The sequence below is a fragment of the Equus caballus genome, chromosome 31, assembly GCF_041296265.1.
Source record: "Equus caballus isolate H_3958 breed thoroughbred chromosome 31, TB-T2T, whole genome shotgun sequence".
Classification (NCBI taxonomy): domain Eukaryota; kingdom Metazoa; phylum Chordata; class Mammalia; order Perissodactyla; family Equidae; genus Equus; species Equus caballus.
In genome coordinates, this window is record NC_091714.1 from 10,144,213 (window position 1) to 10,159,554 (window position 15,342).

Here is a 15,342-nt window from a genome sequence, read left to right on the forward strand (position 1 = left end):
ATTATAACTGTCTTCTCTTTCCTCCCTTCCCAAGACTTGGCGTTCACTTATCTGCACCCTCCGTAATCACAGCAGATTCAGGCAACAGCAAGTGATACCTTTGTCTCTTTGAGCAGCGACCAGGAGAACAAGTGAACTGCTCTTTAAAAATTCCATGGTCTAGCTCTCAACAGTTTCTAAGTTTTATATGTGACTTCAAGTGACGAGAGACCCCAAATCTGGGCACATTTATTATAACCTAGCAACGAATTCTGAAATGACTGAAGGACCATTGTTAGCCTTAACAACCTAATCTCGGAGAGGTCCCGTTTCTAGATAGGATGTGGATGACTGCAAGGCTGCTGCTCTCATCACAACAAGAAAACACCAAAGAAATTAACAAGTCATACTTTTCCTCAGAGTCATGGAATCTCTGCTGGAAGGAAGAAATGCAAACACATAAACTCAGACAGTGGTGAGCCTGCGCCCCAGGCGAGCTGCTGGGTCTGGGGGCACCGAGGGGTGGAAGAGGGAGCCTTCCACCGGCAGAGGAGCTCTGCTGAGACAAGCAGGCACCCACTGAGCTTTCACCAGACACATGGGCTGGTGTCAGGGACCTGAACCTGGAGGGGCCCCAAGACAGAGCTGGTTCTCCCACAAGGACTTTGTGGACCGAGAAGTGACAGTGGGAAGTGAGGGCAGGGCTGAAGAGCAGAGAGACCTCAGGTGAGGTTTAAGGCAGGCGTGGATTCAGATGAGCTCTGACATAGAAGGACGCCATGGGGACCAACCAGATGTTTTTCCAGAAACTCCAGAACAAACTCAAGACACTAGAGAGCCACAGAGACGAACGGGCTCTCAGAGTCTGCCCAGCACCTGAGCAATGGATATGGCTCTAGTCTTGGCTCATCCATCAACCACCTGTGGTACCCTGGCCAAGGTGCTTATGTTTCCAGGCCTCAGGTCGCCCATCTTGAAAACGAGGGAACCAGACCAATCTTCAAAGTTCCTGTCCAGCCTAAAAGTTCTGATTATAAGACACATTTCAGCCAGGCCGATGAGAAATATTCACATACGGGGGCCCCGAATCTTAAATTTTGGTGAGACCAATTTCTTATTCCTGAGAATACTCAGAGACTGACACCCAAAGACCTACCTTCCCTGGGGATCAGGAAAACACCCTGGTGAAACGCCAGTTCTGTCATTTCGATAAGTGACAGACACACTCAAATTTAAGACGTGTCACTCACCTGACAAATCCTTTTACTTCCAACCTGCTCCACAGGTCAAATTACGTAAACATAAACCAAAATATAAAGGAGAAACAGCTAAGATGCTCTCATGAGTGTTGTCAGTGTGAACACAGCTCAGTGAACTCGAAACACCACAGGTGAGCCACAGAGCTCGGGGCACGCTGAGACCAATTGTGAGTTATGGAGAGACACAGGCAACGTGAATTGGTTACTTAGTCAAAAACTGCTCCTCCCAATGACATTGATGGGTTCTGGCCTCTGTAACAGGAAGACTTGACTTCAGAGTGTGGCAGAGAAATGAGAGCAAGGGCAGAGTGTTAGGTATCGCCCGCCTGTTTTATTACAACCCAAGGGCTGTATCTGAGCACAAAGAAGCTGGCAAAAAATAGAAATTCTAACAACCTTCACTTTTCTCGAAAGTAACACGGTGAGGTCACGGAAGTCCCGACTGGAGTCGCCTGGCCACTTTAGGGTCAGGGACAAGGGTTCTTGACTGTGGGGTTACCGTTGGTCTGCAAGAGCCTGAAGAGGCAGCTGGTTTGGATAAGACACTGGAGCCCCAAAGAATAAACAAAGACAGACGTACCTTGATAACCACTGGAACTAAACACCGTCGCTAAACTCTGCAGCGCCTTTCCTATCTTCTGATATTCCTTGGGTAATGCTGGAAGAGAAAAAGGAAAAAATTGTTGACTAGGCCTCTGAGTGAACTGAAATGGGTTTCAACTATTTTCTAAAAGTGATTCCTTTTATAATAAAAGAAATTTGAAGTGATTATAGTCTATGTGGTGGTTTTTTTAAAGATTTTATTTTTCCTTTTTCTCCCCAAAGCCCCCGGTACATCACTGTGCATTTTTAGTTGTGGGTCCTTCTAGTTGTGGCATGTGGGAGACTGCCTCAGCGTGGCCTGATGAGTGGTACCATGTCCTCACCCAGGATATGAACCAGTGAAACCCTGGGCTGCCGAAGCAGAGTGCGCGAACTTAACCACTTGGCCACGGGGCCAGCCCCAGGATTTAACTCTTTAAAAGAAACCATAATCCTGAGGTTCTGTGATACCTCTAAAAGATTTGATTGCAAGACTTACACTCATTTAAAATATTTCCAAAAAAAGGAAATAGCTTTCAAAGAATATACAGATTTAAATGATCTGCTATTATGGCCTCCTAAGAGTTTATAGCTAAAATTAATTATTTTAAAATGAAATTACTATTTTAGAGAAATGTCATTCCCCTTTTTGCTAAAGAGTTATTCCCTGTGACCACGGCTTGAAACAGATTTTGTCTTTTGGTTTTTTGTTGTGAGGAAGATGGGTGCTGAGCTAACATCTGTGCCAATCTTCCTCTGTTCCACGTGGGATGCTGCTGCACAGCGTGGCTCGACAAGTGCTGCTGGGTCTGCGCCCGGGATCTGAACCTGCGCACCCGGGGCTGCTGAAGCAGAGCGTGAGAACTTAACCCCCACGCCACCGGGCCAGCCCCTGCGTTTTTTTATAATGCTGCATTTGTATACATTATTTTTTCAGTCTTCGTTCTATCCTTAGGACACAGCATCATATTTCTTTGCCATGAGAAAGGAGCAACTGTTATTACTCCTGGCGTCTGGCCCTCGAGCACGAGCAGCTGCTATACTACCAGGGGTTTTGTTATTATTATGCGAATGGCAGAGGGCCATTCAGTCTAAGGCTTGGCCTTTTCTCCGCAAAGGCCAGACAGTAAATATTTCAGGCTTTGTGAGGCCACAGGTTTCTGCTGAAAGCACTCAACTCTGCCACTGCAACAGGAAAATAGCCACAGACAATGCGCAAATCAATGAGTATGGCTGTGTTCCAGTAACACTTTATTTACAAAAACAGGCAGCAGGCCAGACTTGGGCTGCAGGCCACGGTTTGCCACCTTCTGATGTAAGGCTTAGATTCCGGGTCTGGATTTAATAGACCTTAATACCGCTGTTAACTTGGCTTTGCTGTTTGAAGAATTCATCTACAAGTCACTTCACGATTCACTTTCTTGTTCATGAAAATTATTTTCTGACTTCAAAATTCTGATTCTTTTCCTTTACTTAGAAGAAAAATACCACCTTTTAAAAAATCTTCACAGAAACAGATAACTAAGCTCCTCCGTACGCTGAGTACCACAGGACTGACATACTCTGAAGGCAGGTATGTATTACTTTTACACAAACTAGAAACCATTTTTATTTTTAAGAAATAACCAAATACAACCAGTATTCTTGTAGAGTGTAAGAGCTGAAGGCCAGAAAACTCTTCGTGAGAGACTAGCACTGCCTCGAATTTTCCCAGAGATTCCCCTGGGCGGTTGCAGCTAGAGCTCAGCCTTCTCTCTGGGACTCAGAAGGCTGCTGGCAGTGAGCGCAGGATGGATGGATAGACCGGGGAGAAAACTCCTGTACCCTAGGCAGTCAATGGCATCTGTGCGAGTCCACTGCCTCTACAGCCTTCCGGGCCTCAGGGGTAATGGGGCAGCATGCTGTGGCGCGGTCCCCACAGCCGGACTCCTGTGTCTCTCCCCTGGGCCACCTGACAACAGAGCTGCACGGTTCTGGGGAGCACAGGAAAACACAGTCCAGCAGAATGACGGTCTACGAACATAGGGAAGGGGGGGGACACGAAGTTCTCAAGGACATGGAAAGAGCAGGAAAGGCCATGGCTGCCAGCGCCTCTTTCCCCCAGGCCTGCTCCTAGCCTGACCCTCTTTTGTATTTTCTATTACCAACTATACTAGTCTTTCCTAAAAATTAGGGCTTTGGTCAAATATACATCTTCCCAAATGGATGAAGATTAAAAGGTAAAATTATAAGATTAAAAATAAACAAAAGCACTCTCTAAACATGCAGAAAAAATGAATTTTCCATAGGTTACAAACTGCAAATAACTGGAAATATTTAAGTGAACATGGTGGGGCTTCTTTTTGTGAGGAAGACTGGCCCTGAGCTAACATCTGTGCCAATCCTCCTCCATTTTGTATATGGGATGCTGCCACAGCATGGCTCGATAAGCAATGTGTAGGTCTGTGCCCAGGATCAGAACCTGCAAACCCAGGGCCACCGAAGCAGTGTGTGTGAACTTAATCACTAAGCCACCAGGCCGGCCCCTGAACATGGTGTTTTGTGTCAGAGTTCTTGAACTGGCTTTATTGGAGCCCCTTTTCTGTTGTCCAACTAGGGCTGAAAAGTGGGGTTCGTCAAAGAGCTCTGGGAACCATGTGACTTCAGTTCACGGCATGCATTTTTGTTTGGGGGGTACAGTTCCTCAGTGTGATGGAAGTCATAAAGCTGAGCCTGCGTCGCCACCTCTAAAAACCGGAGGACGGCACTTACGTCCTGTGCACCGCTTCCAGTGCTCCTGGCCCACCGTCAGCAGCTCCTTCACGCCATCGTCCATGGCTTTGGTGAACTTACCCACAGCATCACACTTCTGTTCTCTGTGGGGCAGAAACACAAGAAGGCACGTCCTTGCCTTTGCTATCAAATGTCCCAACAGGGTGAGGCATAAGAGTAGAAAGATCGCTGCGGTCAATGGAGACTCTCACCAAACAGAACCACGGCTACTGTTTTCTTGCATTATTAACAACTGTCCTTTAACTAAATTAGTCTTAAAAACAGGCTTGATGCAGGTTTTTCAAGAACTACTTAAAAATCTGCCATTTATATTTTAACTCTGCTTCCGTTCCCCCTCAATTCCTCGTGAATTTTAACGAAAATTATTCTAAAGTAAATAAAAGAATCATTTCTTGCATATCTTATTTAGTGAAATCCCATCACTGGAGGTACCGTGGACTATACAACAACATGGTTGCTGATGGCAGCTGCTCAACCATTCCAGCAATTCCAGCAAGCACTTTAATGAATCAGAGAAAATAACCTGCATGTGCAATCATCTCAGTGATACTGAACACACCAGTTCTCTAAGGATGTAAAAAGCATTTACCCACCTGAAAAAATTAGCATAATATATTGCTAAATGAAAAAAGCAGTATAATCATAAGACAGAACGCATAGTGTGAGATGGTTTTGTTTAAACAATTTTTTCTTTAGATACGTATGTACAGAGGAGGGTTTGTTTGGAAGACCAAACACTTAGGACAACATATTAACATGGTTTTCTGTCTGGGTAGCTGGAAGATTGTGGATTTTTTTCCTGTCAAAATTTTTGGTAACACACAAGCATTGATTTTGTGATAAGAAAAAAGCTTCTTAAAATAAAAAAATCCCCTAAGATTTCTTATTAGTCCTTATATAGAAAAGGAATTACTCCAGATTTTCAACCAAGCCTACATTAAAAAAAAAGATAACAGATTAAAAAAAACATAGAACAAGCAGGTCAGAAATTGCTTCCTTCAAGGCAATATTCAAGGAAATTTCTGCTTTGTTGAATATTCAGTGGGTGTTGGCTGGCTCTGGGCACTGTGTTCCATCATACTTTATTGGAAATAACTACTAACCACTGTGCCAGCCATGAAATCACTGGCTTCAAGGTAAAAGGAAGCAGACTTCCATCTGTTATGGCTAGAAAGACAGTGCTTTCATGTGCCCATGACGCTTTCCTTGTATCTGACTACAAACCCCACTCATTTCATACGCTCTAGTCTGACAATCGGAATTCCAGTTGTAGTTGTACTGGCCAAAACCTGTAAGCAAAGATGGCGGACACAGTCTGAGAAGGAAAGTTTGGCAATCTCTCTTACATTTCTAGCAAGTCTAAGTCAGGGGCCTCTGGTTCCATGGTGGAAAATATCATAACTCCCACCAGCTCGTCTTTCTCAGCCTTCCTCTTCCCAGTTTTCCACTCCTGTAAATAGGAACATTGTAACATTACAGTGAAAAGCAAAGTCAAACTAGTCTTTCAAAATTCCCTAACAGAATCAGCTCGCTGATCATCTTTATTTTTCTAACTTTCAGGAAGCAGCTCCCACGCCATATCCCTCTGCACCATGGACCAAACGCCCACACATCCCAAGTGCAATCCTGCATGTGAACGTGCCACTGCACAACGGTCCCATGAGCCCAGGACCTTCGGAGTGAGGTGAGTCAGCCACTTGCCTTGCCCACTGCACACCAACAGAAACACGGCGACAACAAACACACCCTAGCAATGTGAACAAATTGCTCAAACTTTTAGGTTAACTGCTTTCTAAAAAAGGTTAAAGCTTTTCTAAAATATAATATAGGAACTCATATTATGAGCTATTTATAAAAAACATATTATTGCAAGATATTTATATAAAAGTGCCCAAAGGAAAAATACACAGTATAACGAATTCTCACAACGTGAATTCCTGTCTAACTACCACGAGGCCAAGAAAGCAAAGAGCTAGCATTCCAGAAGCTCCTCATAGCCTTTCCCAATCGCTACCCCTTCCTTCCCCCACAAAGGGGCCGCTATCCTCTCTTCTATGGCTATCACTTCCTCACTTTTCTTTACAGTTTGACCATCTAAGAGTGAGTCCCTAAACTATAGGTCTGCTAGTTTTCTGAACTAGCAAAGAACTCTATGCAGCGTATTCTTTGGTGTCTGGCTTCTTCTGCTCAACCTGTGCGTAGGAGCTACACCCACGCTGCTGTTGCAGCTGTGGCTCACTCAGTCCATGGCTGTATAATATTCCACTGTACAAATATTTCCCAATTTATTTATCCATTCTACTAATGGTAGCCACCTCCAGCCCCTGCCAAGTTACGAATAAAGCTGCTAGATACATGTCTCCAAGTGTAAATGTGCACGCATTTCTGTTAGGTATATATTGAGGGTGGAAAATGGTTCAGCTTTAGTAGATAATGACAAACTGTTTTCCAAATTGGTCTTACCAATTTTCACGCCCACCAGCAGTGGGTGAGAGTTTCAGCAGCAACCCATCTCAAGAACACACTTGGTATGGTCAGTCTTGCTTATCTTAGCCATTCTGGGGAGTGTGTAGTGGTATTTGCTGTGTTTTCAATGCATTACCTTGATTGCTAGTGAGATTAGGTGCATTTCTATACATCTGGTGATGATTCACATACTTCCCTTTGTGAGGTACATTACCAAATCTCCTATTTTTCTCCTGGGTTATCTTTCTTATATTCTAAAATCCAGCCCTTTTTGGTTATATATCTTCATTTTGAGCTTTTCACTTTTAATAGCTTCTTTTGATAAAGAGAAGTTCTTAATTTTAATGTGGTCTAATTTATCAATCTATTCCTGTATGGTTAGTCATTTTTGTGTCTTATTTCAGAAATCCTTCCTTACTCTGGGGCTATGAAGATATTCTGCTATGTTACCTTCTAAAAGCTTTATTGTGTTGCCTTTCACATTTAGACTTGTGGACCATCTGGAATTGACTTCATTTTTATTTTTGATTTTATTTACAATGGAAACTTAAAAACATATAAAGTAGAGAGAAAAGCATAATAAACCCCTACAGACTCAGCTTCCACAACGATCAACATTTTGCCAATCTTGCTTTATCCACTCTTCTCCATTCTACCTTTCATCTTTTCCAGCTTACTTTAATGGAAATCTGAGACATAGTATCATTTCACCTATAAATACCTCATTACATGTCTTTAACAGATAAGAGCATGTTTTAAGAACATAACCACAACACCAATATCAACTGTAACAAAATCAACAGTAGATTTTTGTGAAGGAGGGACCACATTTTCTTTTTCCCCCAGTGACGCCATCCAACTGACCCAGCGCCATTTACCAAAAAGACTGTCCTTCCCCCACTAAACTCAGCACCACCTTTGTCATAAAGCAAGCGTCCCCTCTATTCTGCTCTACTGGTCTGTCTGTCCTTCGCCAATACTATGCTTTTAAAACTATTTTAGCTTTATAATGAGTCTTGCTGTCCCACCTCCCACTTCTTACTTTTTCAAGAGCATCTTGGCTATTCTCAGCACTTTGATTTTCTACATAAGACATCTTTTCTGATCTTCAACCCATGAAACAGTATTGGAAAATTTATTTAGGTCTTCTTTTATTTGTCTCAACAATGTTTCATACATTTTTAGGTACACTGATCATTTTTATTCCTAAATATTCGATATTTTTGATGCTATTGTAAATTATAGTTTTTTTAAGACTTTCCTTTTTGTTTTTTGCTCATATATAAACATGCAATGTTTTATATCCAGCTATCTTACTAACCACTTATTTCTAAGCATTTTTCTGCAGATTTTTTGGGATTTTCTAGGTCCACCCATCTCTATGAGCTACTATGGACCACAGAATCACCGTTTTTACTGATTATCTAGTTTTACACTGTCATTTAGTAGGAGAGGAAAGTATGGCCAAGAGATGAAATGCCATGGCTGAGACCACAGAGGTAATCAGAAGCAGAACCAAGACTAGAACTCAAGTGCCCTGGCTGCGCGTTCTTTCTTTTTTCTAATATATCAAAACCACCAAAAAAGCCAACGTCTAGATTTATTTTTTTAATAACAACATTCTGCATAAAACACAACCTTTAGAAGTGCATTCTAGATCAAATCCTTGGCAAATCAATCAAACAAGCCCGTGTTAAAGTCCTGTGGGGAATGAGTCAGGCAGAAAACCTGGAGGGGTCCGTGCAGTTTTGTAACTACACAGAATTCACCCAAAGAACCTAGTTTCACTACTATACAGCTACACGACATACTGTGACTGAATATCGCATCTCGCCAGGAAAACTAGAGTTTTCTAGAGCAGACCATAAGGCCAGACCTACGATACATACAAATTCACAGAGAAATGCTGAAGCGCATCAGTCTTTTCTAATTCCTGACCTGGTCACGTACAACACACGCAAATGAGCCCGTCAATTCTAGAAATAAGCGGTAACTGAAAATAAGGCCCCAAATATTTCAACTATGTTCAGTGTATGCCTAAGTCTGTAAACACATGCACAGCCCTAATATTACGCTTGTTATTGTAAACATGTTCACTGTATGAAGAGAAAAGTACCACAAAGACGTTTAGCAAGTAAATCTCTGAAATTCCAACACGGTATACAGTATTTTATTATTTGATCAAACATGAAAATAATGTCAAGACTTTCTTCTAGGATCGTAATATATCTCCTATCTGCCTTTGGCGCCCGAGCTAACTAATGCTTTTATTCTTCAGACTGTTTTCTAAGATATGTAATATTTGTTATGAGAGAAATTCTGGAGAAAACACCTTTGGAGAATAAAAAGGTACAATAAAGAGTACAGTAAAAGCTTGCTGAGAGAGAAAACGATTTCCAAAGCAGACAATAAGGAGATGTCAAGTAGCCAATTTTGTCTTGATTTTCAAAAAAGAACAGATGACTTGGCAGAATGACAGCCCACGGGGGCAGGCAGACCCCAGCATTTACTTTGCACTCACAACTACAGTTCTGGAAAACAACTTGGCTTTGAGAAGCACAATTTAATTCCAAACCTACTTTTCCTTTCAAAATGCTATTACACTGTAAGATGAAGACGTGACCGTGAGAAATCATTCACTCTACTGCCCTCACTTCATGCTGATATCCTGCGTGCTTTGGGGTTTATCCTAGTTTTAAAAGCATCTAGGAAAAAACTCCCCACGCTATCATGTCCTTCACCGCTGCCCACCCTGGGCCAGCCCACTCCCCCCGTTTACGGGAACCGTTCCGGCAGCAGCTCTTTTGAACGTCATGACGGATTTCCTACGGTTGGGACTTACGTTTCCGTTTCCTCATTGTCTTTGGAGGAAATGAGAAATCACCAAGCGGCCAACATAATTTTAACTCCTTTCAGACACAAAATTGGTGTGAATGTGAGAACTCCCAATATCCTCTAAGGCTATCATAACAAAAAGCCTTACCTTTTCATCTCGGAAATTTAGAAATTGCTGGAAAACCTCACTTTCTGAGATTACTGGATGGCGACACATCCTGGTCATCCAGGCCTGCAGTCTCTCCATGCGCATTTTGATAAATTCTTCTTCAAAGCGACCTGCAAGAGACAGGCCCGGAGTGAGGTGCAACTTCGTCTAAATGGATTACTGCTGCTCCAACTGAAGAGCCGTTTACATCGCTGCTGGCTACTCGGTAGGAAGTCATTTAGTAAAAGGGAAACCAGGGTCAATTTTTCACTAACCTAAAACCAAGCAACAAAGTGAATGCTCAAAGACCTCCAGGAAAGATACAACAGACTTGTTACTTTGAAAGAACGAAATTCCAAGTTAACAAATTAACAAACCTTTTAACTGAGACAATAATCATAGCCTCAAACTGCTATTTTCTTCAAGGATCCCTAAAATACTCAACAAATTTAAAAGCAAATTTACCTCAATATGAAAAATTCTCTTTCTTATAAAGTAACATTACGCCAGTTCCTGTGGCCATATGAAGCCCCATAGGCAAGAAAGGAGTGAAAGAGTGGAATTTAATAAGTAATTCTTATGAAGCACATGAAATTTCTCTATTTATAAAAATGTGCCCAAATGCAATATAATCTCAGATATACAAATTCAAATTTAGTATTTATGAAAAGTAACTTAGGGCTATAGCTTTTTCATCTGCTTTGTTTTTTAAATTACTTGAACTGAAAATAGAAAAAGCAATTTTTCCATGAATGCAATAATGGAAGCTGCTATCCCAGAACTTATGACTATTCTAAAACACAGCTTAATAGGTGATATTCTGTTTTAAAAGTAGAAAATCAGCTTAACGTACCAAACATCAAAGGAGTACTGAGAATTTTTATAAGCCTACTAAACAAAGTCACTATCAGTTAAAAGGCTCCTGGAGATGGAAATTCTGGCTACAGCCCAGGGAGAGAATCAGCTAATTCTATCCCCAAAAAGCAACTACCAAGCTGAACAAAACCCACCAAAGCAGTGCTCTGGAAACCAAGCAAAGGCAAACAGCCATCTAAGAAGTGTTTACGTTTGCAAAACTACTGAACTTCGGGCAAGAAGAGTGGGAGAATGGGGCACTCTGGCCTGGGGCCGCTCCCGTGCTTCCCTGTTGCCCCTGCACGTCCCCACCCTCTACTTGGTGCACATGGAGGCTGTGCCAGGGCGAGGCCAGCTGCGAGGACTGCAGCTGCAGCTTCCCTGGGGAGGCAGGAGGCTCACTCGATCTGGAGCAGGAGACACCCAGGCTTCGGGGTGGTGGCAGTGACAACCCAGAGGCCAAGCTTGCACGGTTGAGCCAAGCATACTCCAGGCTGAGAGTGAGAGGAGAAACAGAGGGGACTAGAAGGGGTCCAGGCCAGCCACATCCTCCTAGCCACCTCTGAGGCTGCAGGCACATGTACAGGAGACACGAAAGGGCCCACGAGAAAGTAAAAGTCAGGGCTAACTTGGAAAGGACCAGAACTGTGAACGCACTCCCTGCCCACACACAGATCCATCAGCAGAGGACAGAGGCCGTCCTGGCTGGAGGGGGGCTTACTGCCAACCTACACAGACACAGGAGCAGGCCTGGGGAGCCAAACTCACCAAGGAAAACATAAAAATAATGGAGCTGCAGGGGAGACAGACTTCAGAGACGTAGCCCAGGCAAGTTACTTACCAAACAAGCAAGCGTAACGCAGAAACAACAATGACCCTCAGAGAAGAAAAACCAGAATCCAGAGGTGCTAAAATATATTCTCTAAAATGTCTCGTTTTCAACAAAAAATTAAGAGATACATAAAGAAACAGTGAGGTATGACCCACACTGAGGGGGGAAAAGAAAAGCAGTCACTAGAAACTGTCTCTAAACGTCCCCCTAGACTGTTTGACTCCAGCAGACAAAAACAAAAGGGCCGACAAAGCAGCTTCCATAAATATGTTCAAAGAACTAAAGGAAGCCGTGTTTAAAAGAGTAAAGAAAAATATGCAAAGAAATCAAGAAACAGGGGTTCTTAAGAAGGAGACAGAAACTATAAAAAAAATCAAATGGAAATTTTGGAGTTGAAAATACAATAACCGAAACTGCAAATTCACTGTAGGGGCTCAATGCAGACTCAAGACAGCAGAAGGAAGAACGAGGGACTCTGAAGATAACTCAACAGAAGTTATCTCATCTGAAGAACACGCAGAAAAGAAACTGAGGTAAAATGAACAGAGCCCCAGACCACATCAAGCACACCAACATACGTGTAATGGGAGACCCCAAAGGACAAGAGAGAAAAAGAAAAATCATTTAAAGCGATAGTGGGGAAAAATTTCCCAGATTTGATGGAAAACTTTAATCTATACTTCCAAGAAGCTCAACAAACTCCAAGTAGGATAAATATAAAGATATCCACACCAAGATACAGCAGAATCAAACTGCTGAAAGACAAACACAAAAAGAAAATCTTGAAAGTAGTAAGTGAAAAACGACAACATTTATGGGGAGTGTGCGCACAGGTGTGTAGCTGTGTGATCGACAGAACAGACTGGTTTGTCATCTGACACCCGGAGGTCAGAACGCAATGGAGGGACATATTCATCACGCTGAAAGGAAAACTATCAGCCACCAATTCTATAACCAATAAGCCTATCCTTCCTAACGGGGAAAAATGAAGACATTCCCAGATAAACAAAGAATTGAGACAATTCACTGATAGCAGACCTGTGTTACAAGAAATATTATAAAGAGTCCTGCAGGTTAAAAGGATATTACCTCAGGCTAAAATGAAATTACCCAAATCCACAAGGAGAAATGAAGAGCACCAGAAATATGTGGGTTAATATGAAAGACACTATAGATGTATTTTTTCTCGTGTCTTCTCTTAACTTTTTCAAAAGATATGAGTGTAGAAAGCAACAATTATCGCACTTTATTGCTGGATTTTTAACATATATAGATGTAATATATGATAATAACAGCATAAAAAGAGAAGGCAACGGAGTTATATTGAAGAAAAGTTTCTATTAACTTTACTAGAATTAATATTAATCTGAAGTGTACTGTGATGTTACAAAGAGATGCATATTATATCCACTAAGGCAACTACTAAGAAAATAACTTGTAAAATTTAGTTTTAAAAATGGGAAGAATTAAAAAGGCACATTAGAAAACATTTAACACAAAAGAAAAGCAGTAAAGGAGGAACAGAGGTATAAACAAGGCACATAGAAAACAAACAGCAAAACAGCAAATGTAAGTCTAACTGGATCAAAAATTATATTAAATATGAATAGTCTAAAAACTTTAATCAAAATGCAGAGATTGTCAGACTTGATAAAAAAGCAAGATCCAACTATGGTGCCAAGAAGAGACATACCTTAGATTCACAGACACTGACAGATGAAAAGTAAAAGGATGGGAGACAATGTACCACGCAAACAGTAACCATAGGAGAACTGCAGTGGCCATATTAAAAACAGACAAAACAGACTTAAACACAGACTTCCTGTGGAAATCTTACTAGAGACAAGGGGGAGCACTTCATAATGATAAAAGGGTCACTACATCAGGAAGATACAATTACAAACTGAATGAACACCTAACAAGAGAGCCTCAAAATATATGAAGCAAAAAGTGACAGAATTGAAAGGAGACATGTCCAACAATAATAGCGAAAGATTCAAATACCTTATTCTCAATAATGAACAGATCTAGAAAGAAAACTGGCAAGGATCTAGAAACCTGAACAACACTATCAATCACCTCAGCTTAACCAACAAGACACACAGACGGCTCTATGCAACTGCTGCAGAGCTGATATGTGGAACACTCTCCAGGACGACCCCACGACAGGCCATAAAAAAGTCTCAATAAATTTAAAAGATTAAAATCATACAGGATATGCTTGTTCTCTGAGCATAACAGAAAAAAACTGGAGATCAAGCAACAACAAAAACGTGGGAAATGCCCACATATTTGGAAATTAAACCTATTTCTAAATAATCCATGGGTCAAAGAACTTACAAGGGAAATTAGAAAATATTTTTAACTGAATGAAAATGAAACATATCAAGATTTATGAGATACAGCTAAATCAGGACTTAGAGGAAATTGTGTAGCATTTAATGCTCATAGCAGAAAAAGAGAAAGGTCTCAAAACAATAATCTAAGTTTCCATGCTACAAAACTAGAAAAGGAGTAAATTGAATCCAAAGCAAACAGATGGAGAGAAACAATAAAAGAGCAGAAAAGAACGAAATAGAAAAGAGAAAATCAAGAAAATAGAGAGGAGACACCAATTATCAAAATCAGGAATGAAGGAGCAGCTATCCCCACAGACCTTAAAAGTATAAAGGAATACCGTGAACAATTCTGAACCCATACCCAACAACTTACTCGAAACAGATCAACTCTAGAAAGACCTGAACAACCAAAGCTCACTGAAGAAGAGAGAGCCTGAGGAGCCTTATACCTACTTAGGAAATTCATACTCAAAGCCTTCCCACAAAGAACACTCTAGGTCCAGATGATTTCACTGGTGAATTCTATCGAACACTTACAGAAGAAATAATATCAGTTCTAATCTCTTCAAGAATACAGAAAAGGAGGGAATACTTCCAAACTTATTTATGAAGCAAGCATTACCCTACGCCAAAACCAGGCAAAGACATTACAAGAAAACTATAGACCAATAACCCTCATGAACACACACATAAAAATCTTCAACCAAATAGTAGCAAACTGAATCCAGTAATACAAAAAAAAACAATACTATGTCAGGACCAAGTGAGGTTTATCTCAGGAACGCAAGGCTGGTTCAGCATATTAAGAAAAACTGTACAATTGCATCAACAGATGCACAAGATACATTCAAGTAGAAAACTTTCAGCAAACTAGGAACAGAAGGGAAGTCCCTTAATTTGATAAAAGGACATCTACAAAAAATCTACAGCTAACATCCTATTTAATGGTGAAAGACAATGTTTTCTCTCTAAGATTGGGAACAAGGCAAAGATGTCTGCTCTCACCATTTCTATTCAATATCATACCGGACGCCTTACCCAGGTCAATATGGCAAAAACAGAAATGGAAGGCAGACAGACTGGGAAGGATGAAATAAAACCATCTCTACTCCAAGATAATGCGATTGTCTACATAAAAAATTCCCAAAGAATTCACAAAAAGCCTCCTGGAACTCGTGAAGTTAGCAACATTGCAGATATGAGGTCAATACACAAAAATTGGTTGTTTATCTCTAGATGCAACAAATAACTGGAAAACAGAAATTAGAAAACAAA

At 41.3% G+C, this 15,342-nt stretch overlaps 1 protein-coding gene across 9 annotated transcripts in view; it reads right to left on the reverse strand.

Annotated features, from left to right (window-relative positions):
• Nucleotides 1-15,342, reverse strand: part of SNX9 (sorting nexin 9) — a 104,063-nt gene that overhangs the window by 10,184 nt on the left and 78,537 nt on the right. For all 9 annotated transcript variants that reach the window (XM_023632961.2, XM_023632962.2, XM_070256312.1 and 6 more), the window contains 4 exons: nt 10,042-10,172; nt 5,939-6,042; nt 4,572-4,675; nt 1,819-1,896 (listed from right to left, as the gene is read on the reverse strand). In XM_023632961.2, coding sequence (XP_023488729.1) covers nt 1,819-1,896; nt 4,572-4,675; nt 5,939-6,042; nt 10,042-10,172 — 417 coding nt within the window. The remainder of the gene's footprint in view (nt 1-1,818; nt 1,897-4,571; nt 4,676-5,938; nt 6,043-10,041; nt 10,173-15,342) is intronic.